The following is a 15853-nucleotide window of genomic DNA, read 5'->3' on the forward strand; positions in this document are numbered from 1 at the left end:
GTTTAGCAAATCACTCAATTACCCAAATGCACGGCAATTCACTAAGTGTTTGGTATGCATATTGAAAGTGGCAGGCTGTGCTTCCAGTTTCCCTGCCATTATTTTCGCTTCCTGATGATCCCTGACATCTGCTGATGTAATGTTCAGGAGGCAGAGGTCAAAGGGAAACTCAGACTAGTGGGAAACCAAGCCGTTCCTTTGTTCCTTTCCTCCCCTCTTCATTCACGTGGGTAGTCCATGCTCTACATTTTCCTCCAGACAAACTGCAGAGACAGAGGGGGAGAGGGAGAAAGAGAGAGAGAAGCTGATGAAGTGGTGAAGTGAGTCAGCAAAGCTTGGAAAACAAACAGCGGAATGGACTCTGACACAGGAAAACATCTCACTTCCAGGCCCCCACTTCACCCCGATCATGTGCTCAGACATCCTTCAGTTCATGTGTGTCTGCAAAGGAAAAGTCTAATTTTCAGAAAAGCTCCATGGACTGCTGCGCACGATACATTTTATTGGTGATGGCAGAAGCCGACTGTTCACGCTCAGGTTTTCCTGTTTCTTCCAATCCCCACAGTCCTTGAGAGTATGAAAACAGGTTGTTAAACTGGTTGATAATGTGGCAGCGTGTGGCCTCTACCTTCCTCTCCCATGGCCATTATTCCCCCTGCCTAATCCCAGCGCTGCGCTGCCCTATCTGCTGTACTTGGCAACAAGACGGCATGTGATACTCGGTTACTTCGCTGGAGCCATTGCCAGTGGCTGTCATCACATGCCTCAGGCAGCAGTGACATCTGCATGCCAGATGCCTTGTGCCCACCGTCTGAAGTGTGCTCCGAGCATTGCGGGGGGGGGGGGGATTAAAATCCCTCACTTAAATTACAACACTACGAGTTGAAAGTAGTTTATTGAAACTAAAAGGCCTGCATTCGTCATTTGACTTAAATGAAAAGAACTATCAGAAAGTAATTTACTCAGGTATAACGAGAAAAACAATTCTTATGGTTATTAATATTATGAAGAACGGTCTCTCTCAGACTGTTGCAGTTGTGGGTATTAGTGTCAATTTAAGCCTGTAGTCACACTGATGTAATATAACTAAGGACAGGTATTCAAGCTCTGGACATATGTACAATTTTTTGGTCCTTTTCCTTGAGTATTTTTATTTAATGCTACTTCTTCTTCACTATGTTTCATAGGCAAATTACACCATGGCATTTATTTGAAAACTGTGATCATTTTGCAGATTTAGATTTTACATCTGGAAACCAGTGTTCATCTTATAAGATAAGATGCATTGTTACATATTAAAGAACCAAACAGTATATAAAGTAGTTTGATTTACCTTGCTCAACTACAACATTAACAGGTTGGCAAGATGTTAATGCGTCAACAGTTTCTGCTGCATAATTAGAACTTTTACTTTACTTTTTGATACTTTTAGTACATTTTGTTGATAGTACATGTGTTGATACTAGTACTTTTACTTGAGTAGAAATGTGGATACAAGACTTATACTTGTGATGGAGTATTTGTGTGGTATTGCTACTTAAGTGCTACTATTACTACCTTAAGTAGAAGTATTCAGAAGATCTGAATACTTCTTCCACCCGTGGTTGTAGTTAGCCTGGGTGGGGCTAGCCTACAGTAACAGTTGAACTTATGATAACACTACATCATAATTTATGAGTTTCATGTTTTCTTTGAAAAATGAACAAAAAGTGACTCACAAAGTGGATACAGGCATTATGTAAATGCAGTGAGATAAAATTACAGTATTTCCCAGTGAAACGTTGTGGAGTAAAAGTTCAGCAGACTTGAGTGGATGAACTTCTCCTGATTCTGATCCCTCAAACTAAACACTGTTTTTGAATTTGAATTTTCCATCAGGAGTTTTTGGGAACAAGTTTTAAAGTTTTTTTGGGTTTGTTTTTTTTTGTTTGTTTTAAAAAAAAAAATCATATTCTTATGAGCAGCGGGGTCCTACATGAACACACCATCTACCAATCACATCTACACAGTGATTGTGTGTTGTTTTTTTTTGTTTTGTTTTCTTTCCAGCTCTATAGGATTTAGATATTTAATGTTGTAGAGAAACAACTGGCATTTGAAGCAAGTTTGCAGGTGTTTTAAGGACCAAAATGAATCGTCGCATGTTTTGAAAGTCAAATAAAGTCCTCGCATAACCATATTATTTATAAGCTATGTCTGATTGTAATGTAGAAAGGTCACCGGAAGACAGTAATCGTGTGTGGGCACGATCGTATTTTTAGGGAGGTGGCAGACTGGCCCGCTGTGACCTCCTATGAATCTTCACATTGTGCAGTCGGTGTATCTGTTTCACGGCGGCGGTGGTAAACGTCTCGGACCGATTCATTCAGGGCTGTGGCGGGACAGGGGGGGTATCTTTAAAAAAAAAAAAAAAAATAGACAGACACACACACACACACACACACACACACACACACACACACACACACACACACACTACATCAAAGCCAAGTGTGACTTAACCGGTACCTGAAGCAATGTGTAGATCTGAGGTGAAGAAACGCGTCGCTGCCGCTTCATCAGACGCGCTGACGGAGGTTTTAGGATGTCCGGGTTGCTTCGCCACTCCCCACCAGCCCCCCAGCCCCCCGCCCCCGTTTTCCTGGTCTGAATGGAACATCCTGAAAGTGGTTTGGCACTCGGGAGCGGGCGAGTTGCGACTGACAACGTCGCAGGGGGTAGCTTCAGTTTCTTCACGCTACCGACCGCAGGAAGCCCGAGAGCGGGGCTTAGAAGCGACGCATGCCCTTGTAAGATCCCTCCGTCGTCGTTTTCTTGCTCCTAAAGCGATGTTCGTTTTTGAATTTTCCCAATTTGTTCTGAGGCAACACGGAATCGCGGCTTGAAGTTGCAGGCTTCGGGTTTCTGGGAATGCTTCCTCAGTCTGCCAGTCAAGGTAGGTTCGTCCAGCTGCGGGGAGGTTGATGTCAATTAACTGGGCTTTTGCTGCTCGTTGTGCTCATTTATTGCTTCAAAACAAACAAACAAAAAAAAAAACCAAAACAACAAAAAAACCGGTCTCAAACTACAATTCAGTTGAAGTCAGTTTATGTAACTATAACAGAAGAGGTTATATGTCGAAGCCTAGCCCGGGAGAGCGTTAGAAATCTGCGCTTACAACTACTGGGCGAAGCTTTTGGTAAATAAAGACGAAAAGTAACCCAATTTTTTTTTTTTTTTTTTTTTTTGTCTGCATTTACCGAGGCTGTGTTTGTAGCACCGGTTAGCTACAGATAGTGCACAGCAGTACAACAAAACCTCAATGTAATGTCAGCTCTGAATAGAGATTATTGCCGATGACCTGTGGTGGGAAGGAACCAATTACATTTACTCAAGTGCCGTACTTCAGTACAATATTGAGGTACCTGACCTTTTTAAATACATTTTATGTTACTTTATACCCTCACTTCCCTACATTTCAGAGGGCAGTGTTGTACTTTTTATTCCACTACATTAAATTGACAGCATTAGTTACTCATTACTGTGCAGATTCAAATAATTGATACAAAATATGATCAACCAGTAAATTATGATGTATTATTATAGGTGAAGGTATCCAGCAGTACATAATGTAGTTTACGAGGAGCCCTACCTTGACGAGCTGCAATACCAAACTGATCTACATTGAATCCTTCAATATTTATACTTACTTTTACTTAAGTAGAGGATTCTTCCACCACTGCTGATATCTGTGAATTAATATTACGTCACTTATTAGAAAAATAAACAAAACGACTACAGTTCAATCTTCACTCTGAAAAAAAGAGCAGAATGTCCTTTGTCAATTCACATCTGAGGACATATAACAGAAAGGCCTGGGTGTTCTGCAACCCTAAATAGAAAGATGCTTCCGGTAAATAAGATGAATAAATCGTCTATCTGTGCGACCCTACAGGTTGTGATTTCCAGTTATTGCACAGAAGTAAAACAAAATTACACTGAACACATTAGTGTTATTTTCTACAAACTAATTTCCTATTGAAATGGTGACTTTATGAATGAATGTACTGGGGAAGGCCACTTAATATAAACGTAAACTTTAAAAAAAACAACAAAATTTCAATCCCCTCTTTGACTTGCAGAGCAGAGAGTGACGGTCCCTTCTGAAGATCCACATCTGAAGACATGTTGTACTGGACTCTGTGTGACTGGAAAGTACTGCTGCTGATTGTTCTGCTGTGGGACTGCCTCTGTGCTTTGGGACTGAAACCCACGAGATGGCCGCTGTATTCCCAAAAGCCTTTGCTCCTCGCTTGGAATGCGCCGACTGAGGACTGTGCCCCACGGCATGGCATTCGTTTTCAGCTGGACCAGTTCCAGATCGTTGCCTCACCCAATGAGGCCTTTGTTAGACAGAACCTCACCATCTTCTATAAGGACCGCTTGGGCTTGTACCCCTACTTTGAGCCAGATGAAACACTGGTGAACGGGGGGCTGCCGCAGGCGGCCAGCCTCACACAGCACCTGGAGAAGATGCCGGACGGTGTGCAGAAGTATATACGTGAACCAGGGGCCACCGGTCTCGCAGTTATTGACTGGGAGGAATGGCGCCCACTCTGGATACGTAACTGGGAAACCAAAGATGTTTACCGTAGACATTCTCGTGAGTTGGTGCGCCAGAAGAACCCAACGTGGCCTCCAGAGCAGGTGGCAAAAGTAGCCCAGCAGGAGTTTGAGATGTCGGCCAGGAAGTTCATGCTGGAGACGCTGAGGCAAGCCAAGAACCTGAGGCCCAACCAGCTGTGGGGGTTCTACCTGTTCCCCGACTGCTACAACCACGACTACAGGCGTACTCTGGAGAACTACACAGGCCGCTGTCCTGATGTGGAGGTGGCCCGCAATGAGCAGCTGAAATGGTTGTGGACTGAGAGCACGGCCCTCTTCCCCTCCATCTACATGGGCACCGTGCTGCGCTCCTCGGCCTCCGGACGCCAGTTTGTCCGGAACCGAGTGAAGGAGGGGATGCGCTTGGCATCATCGGGCGATGGTTTGGCACGTCCTGTCTTTGTGTACACCCGGCCTACCTACGCTAATTCTCTGGAACAGCTGACGGAGGTGACGCCCTAACTTCAGAAACTCTGCCCGCCCTGAATTTGGTTTCGCTTCCCTTTTCTGCTTTTTTGACTTTCATCGCACAGCACTCTCGTTAACTTCAAAATGACGAATGTGTTCCTGTACACTGTTGGTCATATATGATACTAAACATTTCTGAAGCAGAGGATATGGACTTTTTTGTTCCAAGATTACCTCTCAATCACACTGCAGCTCTAACAATCAGCACTACCACCCCACCCCAACCTGCATGCCGCATGGTACTATAGCTCTTTGCTTTTCCTTATCGGCAGACACAGTCCTTTCCTGTAGACAAACACCCCGATACCTCTCATTTGTGTGGAGTAGGCAGGATGGGTGTTGGTCAAGTTGAAAATTTCACTAACACCCTGTAAACTGTTTCCTTATGGGAGCAAAAAACAGATAGGTCCTGGTACTCTACTTCCCATACAGTAGCTTATGGCCCACTAACATTTTGACCCTGTTAAAGTGATACTAGACAGTCAATTTTCCCTCTGTTTGACCTTTACTTTTAGAAATGTAAAAGGTTAAATGTGATAGGGTTAAAATGCCGCATCATCTTTTTTACAGACTGACCTTGTCTCCACCATCGGGGAGAGCGTCGCTTTGGGAGCAGCTGGAATCATCCTGTGGGGAGATGCAGCGTACGCAAGCAGCATAGTAAGCATCAACTTACTAATTATGAAACAAACACATTAATCACTCAGACAAAACTCCCACATTTGACCGCGAACGCCATCATCTGGTAAGTTTTGACCTTCTGCTCTTGTCCGCTGTGTGTGCAGTCATTTGATAACAAAGAGTTATTCCTCAGGGCTCAAGTTCAAAGATAGCAACTTGAGTCACATGAATGTCACATTCAGGCTGATAGGTAATCAGGTCTCCTTTTAATCTAACATCTTGATATCAGCCCCGAACGGTGTTAGTTCCCAGCAGTAAAGAAGCAATTTTTGCAGTCTGGTGTTTTCAGTGCATACTTTGAATTCACTTAAAATGAGGAAAATGAGAAAAAATGGACGTGGGTGATTTGCTTTTTTGTGAATTGACATGGCCTGTACTTCAGTCTTTATATTTCTGGGCTATTGTATTAAAATGTGTTTTATTTGAACACATTAAGAATGAATTCTTCAGTGGACAAACATTCACGGGAGATACATTTCTTTATTCCACTTTTGTGAACAGTTTGTCTTAGAGGAGAGATTGCTCAGTGTCGTTTCAAACAAAATATGACCCTTTTGATCCTTTTTTTTTTTTTGTGAATATGGAAATATTCCCTCCATATGATTATTTGTTTTACAGTGTAGGAGAAATAAATGTACAGTACATTATAGACATAATTTCTCATGAACTCGATTCCTGCGAAAAGGCATTGTGTTCTTCCTGTGTTTGTCTTTATTTTGCATTAACCAGCTCACCGTACACTTAATGTGAACAGGTGCCCCATAATTGAAATAGGTTAATTTATGAATGTAGTCTTTGCTGCTGGCAGTCAAGACTTGCACGCCACATCAAACCTCTATTTTTTTTTTTTTATAGTTTGTCCTGAATGAACAGAGATATAGGCCCCGTTTAAGAGTTGCATGTGTGGTTCAATTAGAAACAATAAGAGCGAATGGACAAGGTTTACCTTAAACAACAACACTGGAACCTCACACCCATGAATGTTTGGATAAACAGTAAGGACAGTTTGACTGTGAATCTTGACCCAGTTGAGCGAGTAATTTTTTTTTTTTTTTTTGACTTTCTTTCTTCTTCCCCTTTTTCACTCCAGACCAGCTGTTCCGACCTCGATGCATATCTACGGGGTCCACTGAGTCAGTACCTCCTCAACGTCTCCATGGCAGCAGAGCTATGCAGCCAGACTTTGTGTGGTTCTCACGGTCGCTGTCTGCGCAAAAACCCAGACAGTGATGTTTACTTGCATCTGAACCCCCTCACCCACAGTATCATCAGGCAGAACGGCAAGCCGACAGTCACCGGTGAGCTTGGCGAAGCAGAAATGATGAGTTTTCAAACTGAGTTCCAGTGCCAGTGCTACAGCGGCTATCAGGGAGAGGGCTGCGATCAGACGGACCCTCTACACCAGAGAGGGACGGCAGCTCAAGCTATGGCATCAGCACCGCAGTGTGTCATCTTACTGATTATCTCTCTGCTCCTCTGGTAATGCACCATAAATACAATAGACATAGCTGCATTTTTTTATGTCAAATTATAGGAGCATACAAGACAACAGGTTGAGAGTTTCTGAGAGTGTGGAGTGTCGTTTGTTTCTTGAATTATTTTAAAATATGGATGACGCAAAGTGACATTTTATAAACACTGTGGAATTTGCAAAGTTATATTTGTTTATAACTTTTAATCTTTTATTTGAACAATGGAGGGCTTGCTGGAAATGACCTTGTTTACATTTTGCTCTCAGTTGCCTCTCAGTCACTGTTTCCCAAGGTGACAAATTCCATGTGTCCCATAGAGAGCACGTTTTTGGGAGGAAATGGGATGAATGAGTCGACGTATGTCAATCGATGTGCGGTGAAAATGGAATTGATGCACTTATATCTGGTATAAGCACAATATATTTGAAGTGCCTGATCTTTTTTCAACTTGACATCTCTCATGACCTTTTTATGGAGGAAACTAAAGTGTTACTATTTATTTGAATGTATTTTTCTGTGTTTTTATATGAAATTTTCTTATTTTTATGTCAAAAACATGACTACTAATTTTCTCTTAAAACGCTGCATTACTCCAATTATGCTAAAAAAAAACAGTCAACAGCCATTTTACTTCAGAAGCAAAAAAATTGTACACACGATATAAAGAGACAATTTTCGGACACTTTTTATGTTCCACAGTTTTCCTGACATTATTGCCTCTGTCTTCATGCTGTCTTCCCAAATTTGACATTTTGTCAAAGTAAATAAACTTCTTTGTTGAACTTCTTGTGTAATTTCTCCTTATTTCTCCGTTATAATTTCCAATCACAGAACACAATAACCTTGAGGATGACTCCAAAGCAGATGGTTTGTGCATCATATTTTCAGTAATAAAAGTGACAAAGTTTTAAAGGTGGCTTTTAGATAATACAGGTAGGGTTTTGTTGTTTGCAGTCAATAAAAATTAAGCTTCAGGGGAAAAACGTGGTCACTGAGGGGAGGCAAAGCCAGGCTCAGGGAGGGACAAATTTTGCAGGCTGCCGCCTAACACCCCCCCCTCCCCATGTAATTGAAGGGTGCTGTTAAGCCAAGAGTTATTTTTTACTACTTTTAAGAGTTGAGCAAGCATTCATTTAAATTTGGAGGTGGAAGAGTTCATTATGGCTTTTTTTTTTTTTTTTGACGGAGTAGAACTATAAAGCCATTCAAAGTCTCTTTTGTAAACTGTTTATCTTCAATTATATTTACATGTTTCCCTGAAACAAAATGAAAACTATGTTAAGGACAATAATGGGATAAGGTTTTGGTGTGCCTGTGACTTTAAATTTATCTGCGCCATGAAACGATAAGCATGTCTCTTCTGACTGGTTGCTGTAAAAACCTTTGAGCCCTTCTGGTTTTATTACTACTGCTTTTCCCTCATGTGTCCTTCAGATCATGAGACTGTTGGTTGCATAACCAGACTACAAAGTACAAACCAAAATCTTTGTCCAGAGTTTAAATAGGTAAGTTATCATCTGTAATTTTGTTTATGGCACATTTAGCTTCTATTTTATTACATTATAGCTTGTTATTTTGTTCCAATATAGCTACACTGCAACAGTAGGGATGACATGGAAAATCATGCCGGAACATGTTTAGTCAACAGCTGAAATTCTTGGTGCCTAAATATTTTAAAAAATGCTTGGTTTAAAGATGAAATTGCAATTTTACAACACAGTTCCATGATATTAGCAGTGCTGTCTTTCTCTTCTTTGCAGGGATGAGTTCCTTTCATCCTGAGATGCTGCTGCTCTTAAATCTGATCAGCCTCGCTTCAGGGCTGCAGGAGCGAACATCATCTTTTTCCCGGATGCCTTTCATCACTGTGTGGAACGCCCCCACTTCCAAATGCCTCTCTCACTATGGCGTAGACCTCAACTTGGGGACCTTCAACATCGTCCAGAACCAAAACGAAGCCTTTATGGGTGAGAACATAACCATCTTTTATGCTGATAAGCTTGGTTTGTATCCCAGGTACTCCAACCAAGGACAGCCTATTAATGGCGGAGTCCCACAAAACGCCAGTCTTGCTGAGCACCTCAGAGTTGCCTATGGAGATATACGCAACTATATCCCCGACAAGAATTTCCAGGGCCTGGCTGTGGTGGACTGGGAGAGCTGGAGACCTATATGGGAGAGAAACTGGGATAGTAAGCACGTGTACTGGGAGGCGTCAAAAGCACTAGTTAGGGCCAGGCATCCGGACTGGAGCCCTGCGCAGGTAGAAGCTGCAGCCCGGGCGGAGTTTGAGAAAGCAGGGAGGGCATTCATGGAGGACACACTGAAACTGGGGGAGAGGGAAAGACCAGATGGGTTGTGGGGCTACTACGGTTTTCCCAATTGCTACAACTACTACGACAAAAGCACAAAGTACTCAGGGGAGTGTCCACCTATAGAGATTAAGAGGAACAACGAGTTGTTCTGGCTGTGGAACAGCTCCACTGCTCTGTATCCTGACATCTACCTCAGCCTCGAAATGCGAAGCCTCAGTGGAGAAGTGCTCCTCTACACTCGCCACCGCGTCCTGGAGGCCATGAGAGTGGGGGCTAAGGTGACTCCAACAGCACCACCTGTCTTCCCCTACGCTCGCTTCGTCTACACCTACACATTAGATTTCCTCCCTCAGGCAAGTAGCAGTTGTTCGAACTCGATGCTGTTTTGGGAATTTTGTCATTTTTTGTGTCCTCTGTTACCCCCTTTTTTTTTAACCTCCTGCAGGAGCACCTGGTCTACACCCTCGGAGAGAGTGCTGCTTTAGGATCTGCAGGTGTGGTCCTCTGGGGCGACAGCACCTACTCCGAATCTCAGGTACAATAACTACCCGATAGTGTGCATCACCATGATTGGTTAACTCTCAGGGTAATCTGATCTTCTTGACCTTTTTGGTTCTATACCATACAAACAGTATCTTTTGATACAGAAAACTGCCTTCACATCAGTGTCAATGCCTTTGCAACCGTAATAAAAAATGTCAGGTTTTTTTTTTTTTTTTTAAGTGCATCAGGTCTTATTCACCAAATGCTTTCAGCTATCTGGCTGGTATCAGGGTGCTATATTTTTGAGAACAACATGAACTTTAGTTAAAGGAAGAATGTGTTGACTTACCAGCAGTTAGGGTTATCTGTAAGTACTTAGACATGGAAAAGATTTGAATATACTGCGTTTTTAAAAAGTATGTTCGAAAATTGAGGTTTTACAGAGTTCAGAATTTGCTGTTTTGTATTAAAAATGGAGATTTTTACCTTTTGATGGGTTAAGACGAAATATTGTATTTTAATAATTGAAAAAGCTATAATGTTGAATGTTTTGTGTTTATGGTCATTTATATTTCTGTAGTAAATTTCTTTATCCATCAAGAGTTTTTGTAAAAAAAAAAAAAAAAAAAAAAAAAGTTCTGTTTGTTTACTCTTTATCTGCGGTCACAATACTGAATGATAACTGAATATAAGGAAACCAGGAATTAAACTCAGACGCCAACCTGATGAAAGCTGAAAACATTAGGTGAAAAACATGTCGCACTGGAAAGGAGTTGTGCAACGTGTTTTAATTTTGATGAACGTGAAGTGAAGCTCACACTGGTCTGCACCTCGCACCTCGCTGACATGTGTGAAATGTGTCTAGACGTTGTCTAAAAGCTGTTTTTTTAAAAACTTTTTTAAACTTTAATATTTCTTTACTGTTCTTTAGTTAAATGTTCTTTTAAAGGACGTCTTTTTTCCCAGAAATCCCATGAAAAGACTATTACTGCCCCAAGCTCATTTGATCCTACGAAATACACCTGTACTCTCTGAAAACCGGTGTCTTTAGGAAACGTTACTCAGACAGGAGTAAATAGGGCATTTGTTTGAGCCTGTTTTCAGCTGTAGATTGAAACATATGGTATTTGGTGCTGATGGACAGCAATTGCCGAGAAGTGGCTTTTCTGCAGATGGCTTTTGTTTAGACCACTGAGGATATGTTTAATTAGGCTCAGTGTGTTTATTTCACGTGCGGGGATCTAAGTCAGATGACAGCTCTCCTGCTGGGAAACAGGTCTGTTCTTTGTTAGGGTATCAGCTGTTGAGCATGAGTATTAGCCCATACAGTGTAAAGCCCTTTCCACAACTTGAATACGTCACATTGCTGGCATCTTTTATCTGTTAGAGTGATGACTTTTTGTAATTTCGACAAAGGTGTCCACTATGTAAAGTTGTGTAAAAGCTTATATTGGTATTTCTTTGGAGCATCCCTTAGTCTCCTGTTTCTTTTCTGCTCTCAGGCCACATGTAATGCTGTCCAATTCTACATCGATGAGACCCTGGGTCCTTACCTGGTGAATATAACATCGGCGGCCATTCTTTGCAGCCAGGCTATGTGTTCCTCTCAGGGAAGATGTCAGAGGAGGAACCCGATCTCAAGGGCCTACCTGCACCTTGACCCTGCTATGTGGGAGGTGGTGTCTGAGAAGAAGCCAGAAGGGGGAAGGCACTACAGAGTTATAGGACAGATGATGGATCATGAAGTAACATTCTTGAAGTCCCAGTTTCAGTGCAAGTGTTTCCCAGAGTGGAGTGGTGAGAGCTGCTCCAAGCCAATTCAGGGATAAGTTACTTTCCTTTAAAGACGTATCCAGCAACAATTTTGGTCTAATCAATGGTTGTGAAGTCTGTAAAAAGTGTGAAAATGAACCACTACAGAGGTAGACTGGAGCTTGTTTGGCCCAGAGGTATTTTTCTGCGTAAGTGAATGTGATCCCCTGTGAATGTAAATTTCCCAATCTTTCACCAATGTGTTTTCTTAAATAATTACTTTTGTAGTTTTCCTTCATATCTCTAGGAGATAAATCAAAAAATATATCTATATACATATGTCAAACTTTCTACCGGCTGAGTTTCACAAATCAGCCCAAAACTTTCTATAGAAATGCAGTCCCTTAAAGTCCCCCTCCACTCAGATTTGATTATTCGGAATATTTTTATATGTCTTAAAAACATGTCTGGAGGGGATCTTGTAATAACATTATATTTGGATTTTAGTTTTCATGTAAACACCACTAAAATTATGTTAACATGAATGAGATCAATGTCATCAGCGGGTTGATTAACTGCAACACCTCTTTTGTTGTCTGTCGCCTGGAGTGCCCCTGTGGATGTTCTTTTGTTGGCAGGACTAAACGGAGGCTTAATGGCAGAACTGCTGGACATAAATATGCAGGAAGACATTACAACACTACACGTAGCAATAATCCTGATTCTCTCAAAGCAGTTGGCTTTGAGATCATATGTGAGTCCATTAGAGGGGGGAATAAATTTACTTGTTAACTTTTAATTACAATTTCCTTTTAATTCACAAGGAAACCTTTTGGCTTCAACATTTAAAACAACACGTTCCCGGGGTTTAACAAATTTGTTACTTTCTAATCCAATTTTGTATGTGTGTGTGAAATTTATTTTGAAACTTCTTAGGCTTTGGAATTTTTTTGTAGCATTTCTCATTCGATTCTTATGCATTTCATCGTAGTCGGAAACACATTGGTGAAACCTGTGCAATATTTAAGCCTTTTTATCATCCAAGATTCAGAGTGCCTTGGATTTTCCCTTTCATTTGTAAACACCACTTAATTTGGTAAAAAATATTTTCATGCTAAAGCCAAGACATCCAGTGGTGGAAGGTAACTAAGTACATTTACTCAGGTACAGTAGTTAAGTAAAATTTTGTGGAACAATTTATGTCACTTTATAATTTCACTTCACTTCATTTTAGTGGGAAATATACTTTTTACTACATTCATTTGACATTTAAAATTATTTTGCAAATTAGCATATTATCAGCCAGTACAATATGATTCATTGCTAAAGATTAAACCAACCAGTAGTATAGAAGTTGAATGTGTCTCCACATTGATTAAATACATCAAAAAGGTCCCTACAAGTCAATGCATCAGTACTAATAACCCAATAATATAATAAATATGTTGGAGACAAACTCTATTATGAGATCATTCTGCATAATAACTATTTCTTTTGATACTTGAAGTGCATTTAGCTCATAATACTTTTGTACTTCAGTAATATTTTGATGACAGAAATTTTGCTTTTAATGGAATAATCTTATGATGTGTATTGCTGCTTTTAATAAAGTAACGGATCTGAATGCCGAGCGTCAGACTGAGGCTTTAATTTAAAATTTTTGTTTGTAGGTTTATGACCAGCAGGTGGTGCTGTGGGAAAGCTAAATAGAGGAAAGGCAAGGGAAATCAAGGTCAGAGCCTTGGGTGTTGGTAATCACACAAAGAGTCAAATAACTGCAGAGGAAAAAACATATTTGACTCCTTATATCAGACTGTGATAACTTTATACCTCAACTCTGCATCAGCTGAAGTTCACACAATGAATTACACCCCCTATAACACAAAACCAAAGAGAGCACAGGGTGACATTTGATTGATTTACAAGTGGCTTGTACAATGTTGTCTTATCTGATAGCCTGCGCTGCTCCAAACTAGTGTCATTGATTGTAATTTCCTTCCTCTGTCCCCTGAGGCTCAGCAGCCTGAAGAACAGATTCCCACAAGATCTCACTGTTTCCTACTTCCGACTTTATCATAACTGGCTTGTTTGTGAGGAAATGAGGAGGAGATAGATGCTTTTGTTCCCAATGCTATAGAGAGATATCTGCAACCTGCGCCTTTTTTTTTTTTTTTTAATTTTGCACTTTGGAATTGATTGTGCAGTTTTCTGAACAGGACAAACTGCTTAGTTTTCAAAGACCAAGGACAAAATTTAATGCCTATCCTAAAACACTATATTTACCTGTAGTTACTTGATAATGGCAGGAACAAACACAACAGGGCTCTTATACTGATGCTGCTTGTCACTCTGTTCATTATTATTGTTTTCTTCACCCAGGCAACTTAATGTCCACTCCCTCTGTGCAAATAGGGAAGAGGGATAATATTAATGCTGTATTGCTTTTACAAGGCTGGGGATGATTAAACAATATAAGAATCAATTCATTCAAAATGCAGTGTTATAGCTGAAATTTCCACCTGTGTCTGCAAATTTAGACCATGAACATTCAAAAGAACAACTTGCACTTGACATTTTACAACAGTTTGAAATCTAAAATGCCGAATGATTTGGTACAGCACTGTGAATTTTCATTCATTAATTGATTAAGAGGGGCCTTTTTAAATGCTATCACAAACTTGAAAATTACCTTTCATTGTCATAACTGAGTGTACATGAACAGAAGCCATTCTAACGTTTATCTCATTTCCAGTGGTCCAATCTTTTTCCTCCATCCTCTGTCAGGTCTACAGGCCCAATATTTCTCTATCCTCTCATCTCTGCATTTCTTCATTTTGGTGTCTCGCTCAGTCACCCCTCCATGGTCACGTCTCCCCTTTCCCCCGCTGCTCGGTCTAGAGATCGTCTCGCCCGCTCTTGGTTTAATAACTGTTTTGTCACGCTCTATGTCTGTGTCCTTCAGAGGAGTCAACTCTCTGATCAGGTTTCTTAAAGATCTAATGCACACTTGTTCATGTGATTTATGTGCATATTTGGCACCAAAGCTGCAGTGGTACACATTAATTGGGTTATTAAATGCAGGATACTTCCCTTAAATAGTGAGTTATTGGAGTAGTTCCACATTTTGGGAAATAGACTTACTTGCTTTCTTGCCTAGAGTTAGATAAGGTGATCGATACCACTCTCATGTCTATACGGGTAATATGAAGCTATGGCCAACAGGTGGTTAGCCTAGCTTAGCTTAAAGACTGGAAACAAAGGGGAAACAGCTAGCCTGGCTGTGTCAAAAGGTGACAACATCTGCCAACCAGCACCTCAGCATCGAGCTCACCAAGTCCCCTGAATTAAATGTCAAAATCCATTATTTGTCCATTGCCCTCCAGAACGACAAACAGAAGTTTTCTGGTCCGATGTTACAATCGGTAGGATGACATTGTTTATCTTTGCAGATTCAAAACTATTGCAAAATAACTGCTGAAAAATAGATCAGTGTTATGATGTGACAATGCTATGGTTTAGATTTGGTCAGGTTTAGGCACAAAAATAACTAGGTTAGGTTTACGGAAAGGTCGTGGTTTGGGTTAAATGAGTACTTCGGGGTGGGGGCTCATATGCTTGACTACTGCTTGGCCTGGAGCAGTGACTTCCTGGAGTCACTGCAGTTTTTCTCCAGTTTAAACAAACAAGATATAAGTGTTAATTAGTGAGCTCTAAATAAATCAAATAAAAAAAATAAAAAATTATTATTATTTCTTTTTTACAGAGCCAGGCTAGCTGTTTCAAAAACGTTTTCGGAAAACAGTTCATTCAGCTTTTCACTATAACAAGTACAAAACCAGCTCTGCATGATCATTCATATGCATCTGGCAAATGGTTAACAGCACATTTTGTATGAACTGGAATAATATGCCTCTATTTAAGACTGAAAGCAACTGACTGAGAGTGAGCAGGCTGTAAAAATTGATGGAAAGTTGTCCTTGAAACACCTTTAATCACATCTCCATGTAATTAAGTGAAATCAGAGCAGGGAATGAGACA

At 40.8% G+C, this 15853-nt stretch overlaps 2 protein-coding genes across 2 annotated transcripts; both read left to right on the top strand.

Moving 5' to 3' along the window:
* Nucleotides 1-2639: 2639 nt before the first annotated feature.
* hyal2a (hyaluronidase 2a) lies at nucleotides 2640-8047 on the top strand. Its single transcript, XM_040116153.1, has 4 exons — nucleotides 2640-2935; nucleotides 4122-5094; nucleotides 5683-5772; nucleotides 6884-8047. Exons 2-4 carry the CDS (start codon nucleotides 4165-4167, stop codon nucleotides 7274-7276), a joined length of 1413 nt encoding a protein of 470 aa, XP_039972087.1. The 5' UTR covers nucleotides 2640-2935; nucleotides 4122-4164; the 3' UTR covers nucleotides 7277-8047.
* Nucleotides 8048-8683: 636 nt separating this feature from the next.
* hyal1 (hyaluronidase 1) lies at nucleotides 8684-13980 on the top strand. Its single transcript, XM_040116482.1, has 4 exons — nucleotides 8684-8770; nucleotides 9026-9933; nucleotides 10026-10115; nucleotides 11566-13980. Exons 2-4 carry the CDS (start codon nucleotides 9028-9030, stop codon nucleotides 11890-11892), a joined length of 1323 nt encoding a protein of 440 aa, XP_039972416.1. The 5' UTR covers nucleotides 8684-8770; nucleotides 9026-9027; the 3' UTR covers nucleotides 11893-13980.
* Nucleotides 13981-15853: the final 1873 nt, after the last annotated feature.

This window comes from Xiphias gladius, chromosome 21 (assembly GCF_016859285.1).
Source record: "Xiphias gladius isolate SHS-SW01 ecotype Sanya breed wild chromosome 21, ASM1685928v1, whole genome shotgun sequence".
Lineage (NCBI taxonomy): Eukaryota > Metazoa > Chordata > Actinopteri > Istiophoriformes > Xiphiidae > Xiphias > Xiphias gladius.

Bases quoted from the DNA above. Each gene is read 5' to 3' on its own strand.
- hyal1 (XM_040116482.1), top strand. From the start codon at position 9,028: ATGAGTTCCTTTCATCCTGAGATGCTGCTGCTCTTAAATCTGATCAGC. The intron at 9,934-10,025 runs GCAAGTAGCAGT...AACCTCCTGCAG, and splicing joins CATTAGATTTCCTCCCTCAG to GAGCACCTGGTCTACACCCT. The intron at 10,116-11,565 runs GTACAATAACTA...TTCTGCTCTCAG, and splicing joins GCACCTACTCCGAATCTCAG to GCCACATGTAATGCTGTCCA.
- hyal2a (XM_040116153.1), top strand. From the start codon at position 4,165: ATGTTGTACTGGACTCTGTGTGACTGGAAAGTACTGCTGCTGATTGTT. The intron at 5,095-5,682 runs GTGACGCCCTAA...TCTTTTTTACAG, and splicing joins CTCTGGAACAGCTGACGGAG to ACTGACCTTGTCTCCACCAT. The intron at 5,773-6,883 runs GTAAGCATCAAC...TTTTCACTCCAG, and splicing joins CAGCGTACGCAAGCAGCATA to ACCAGCTGTTCCGACCTCGA.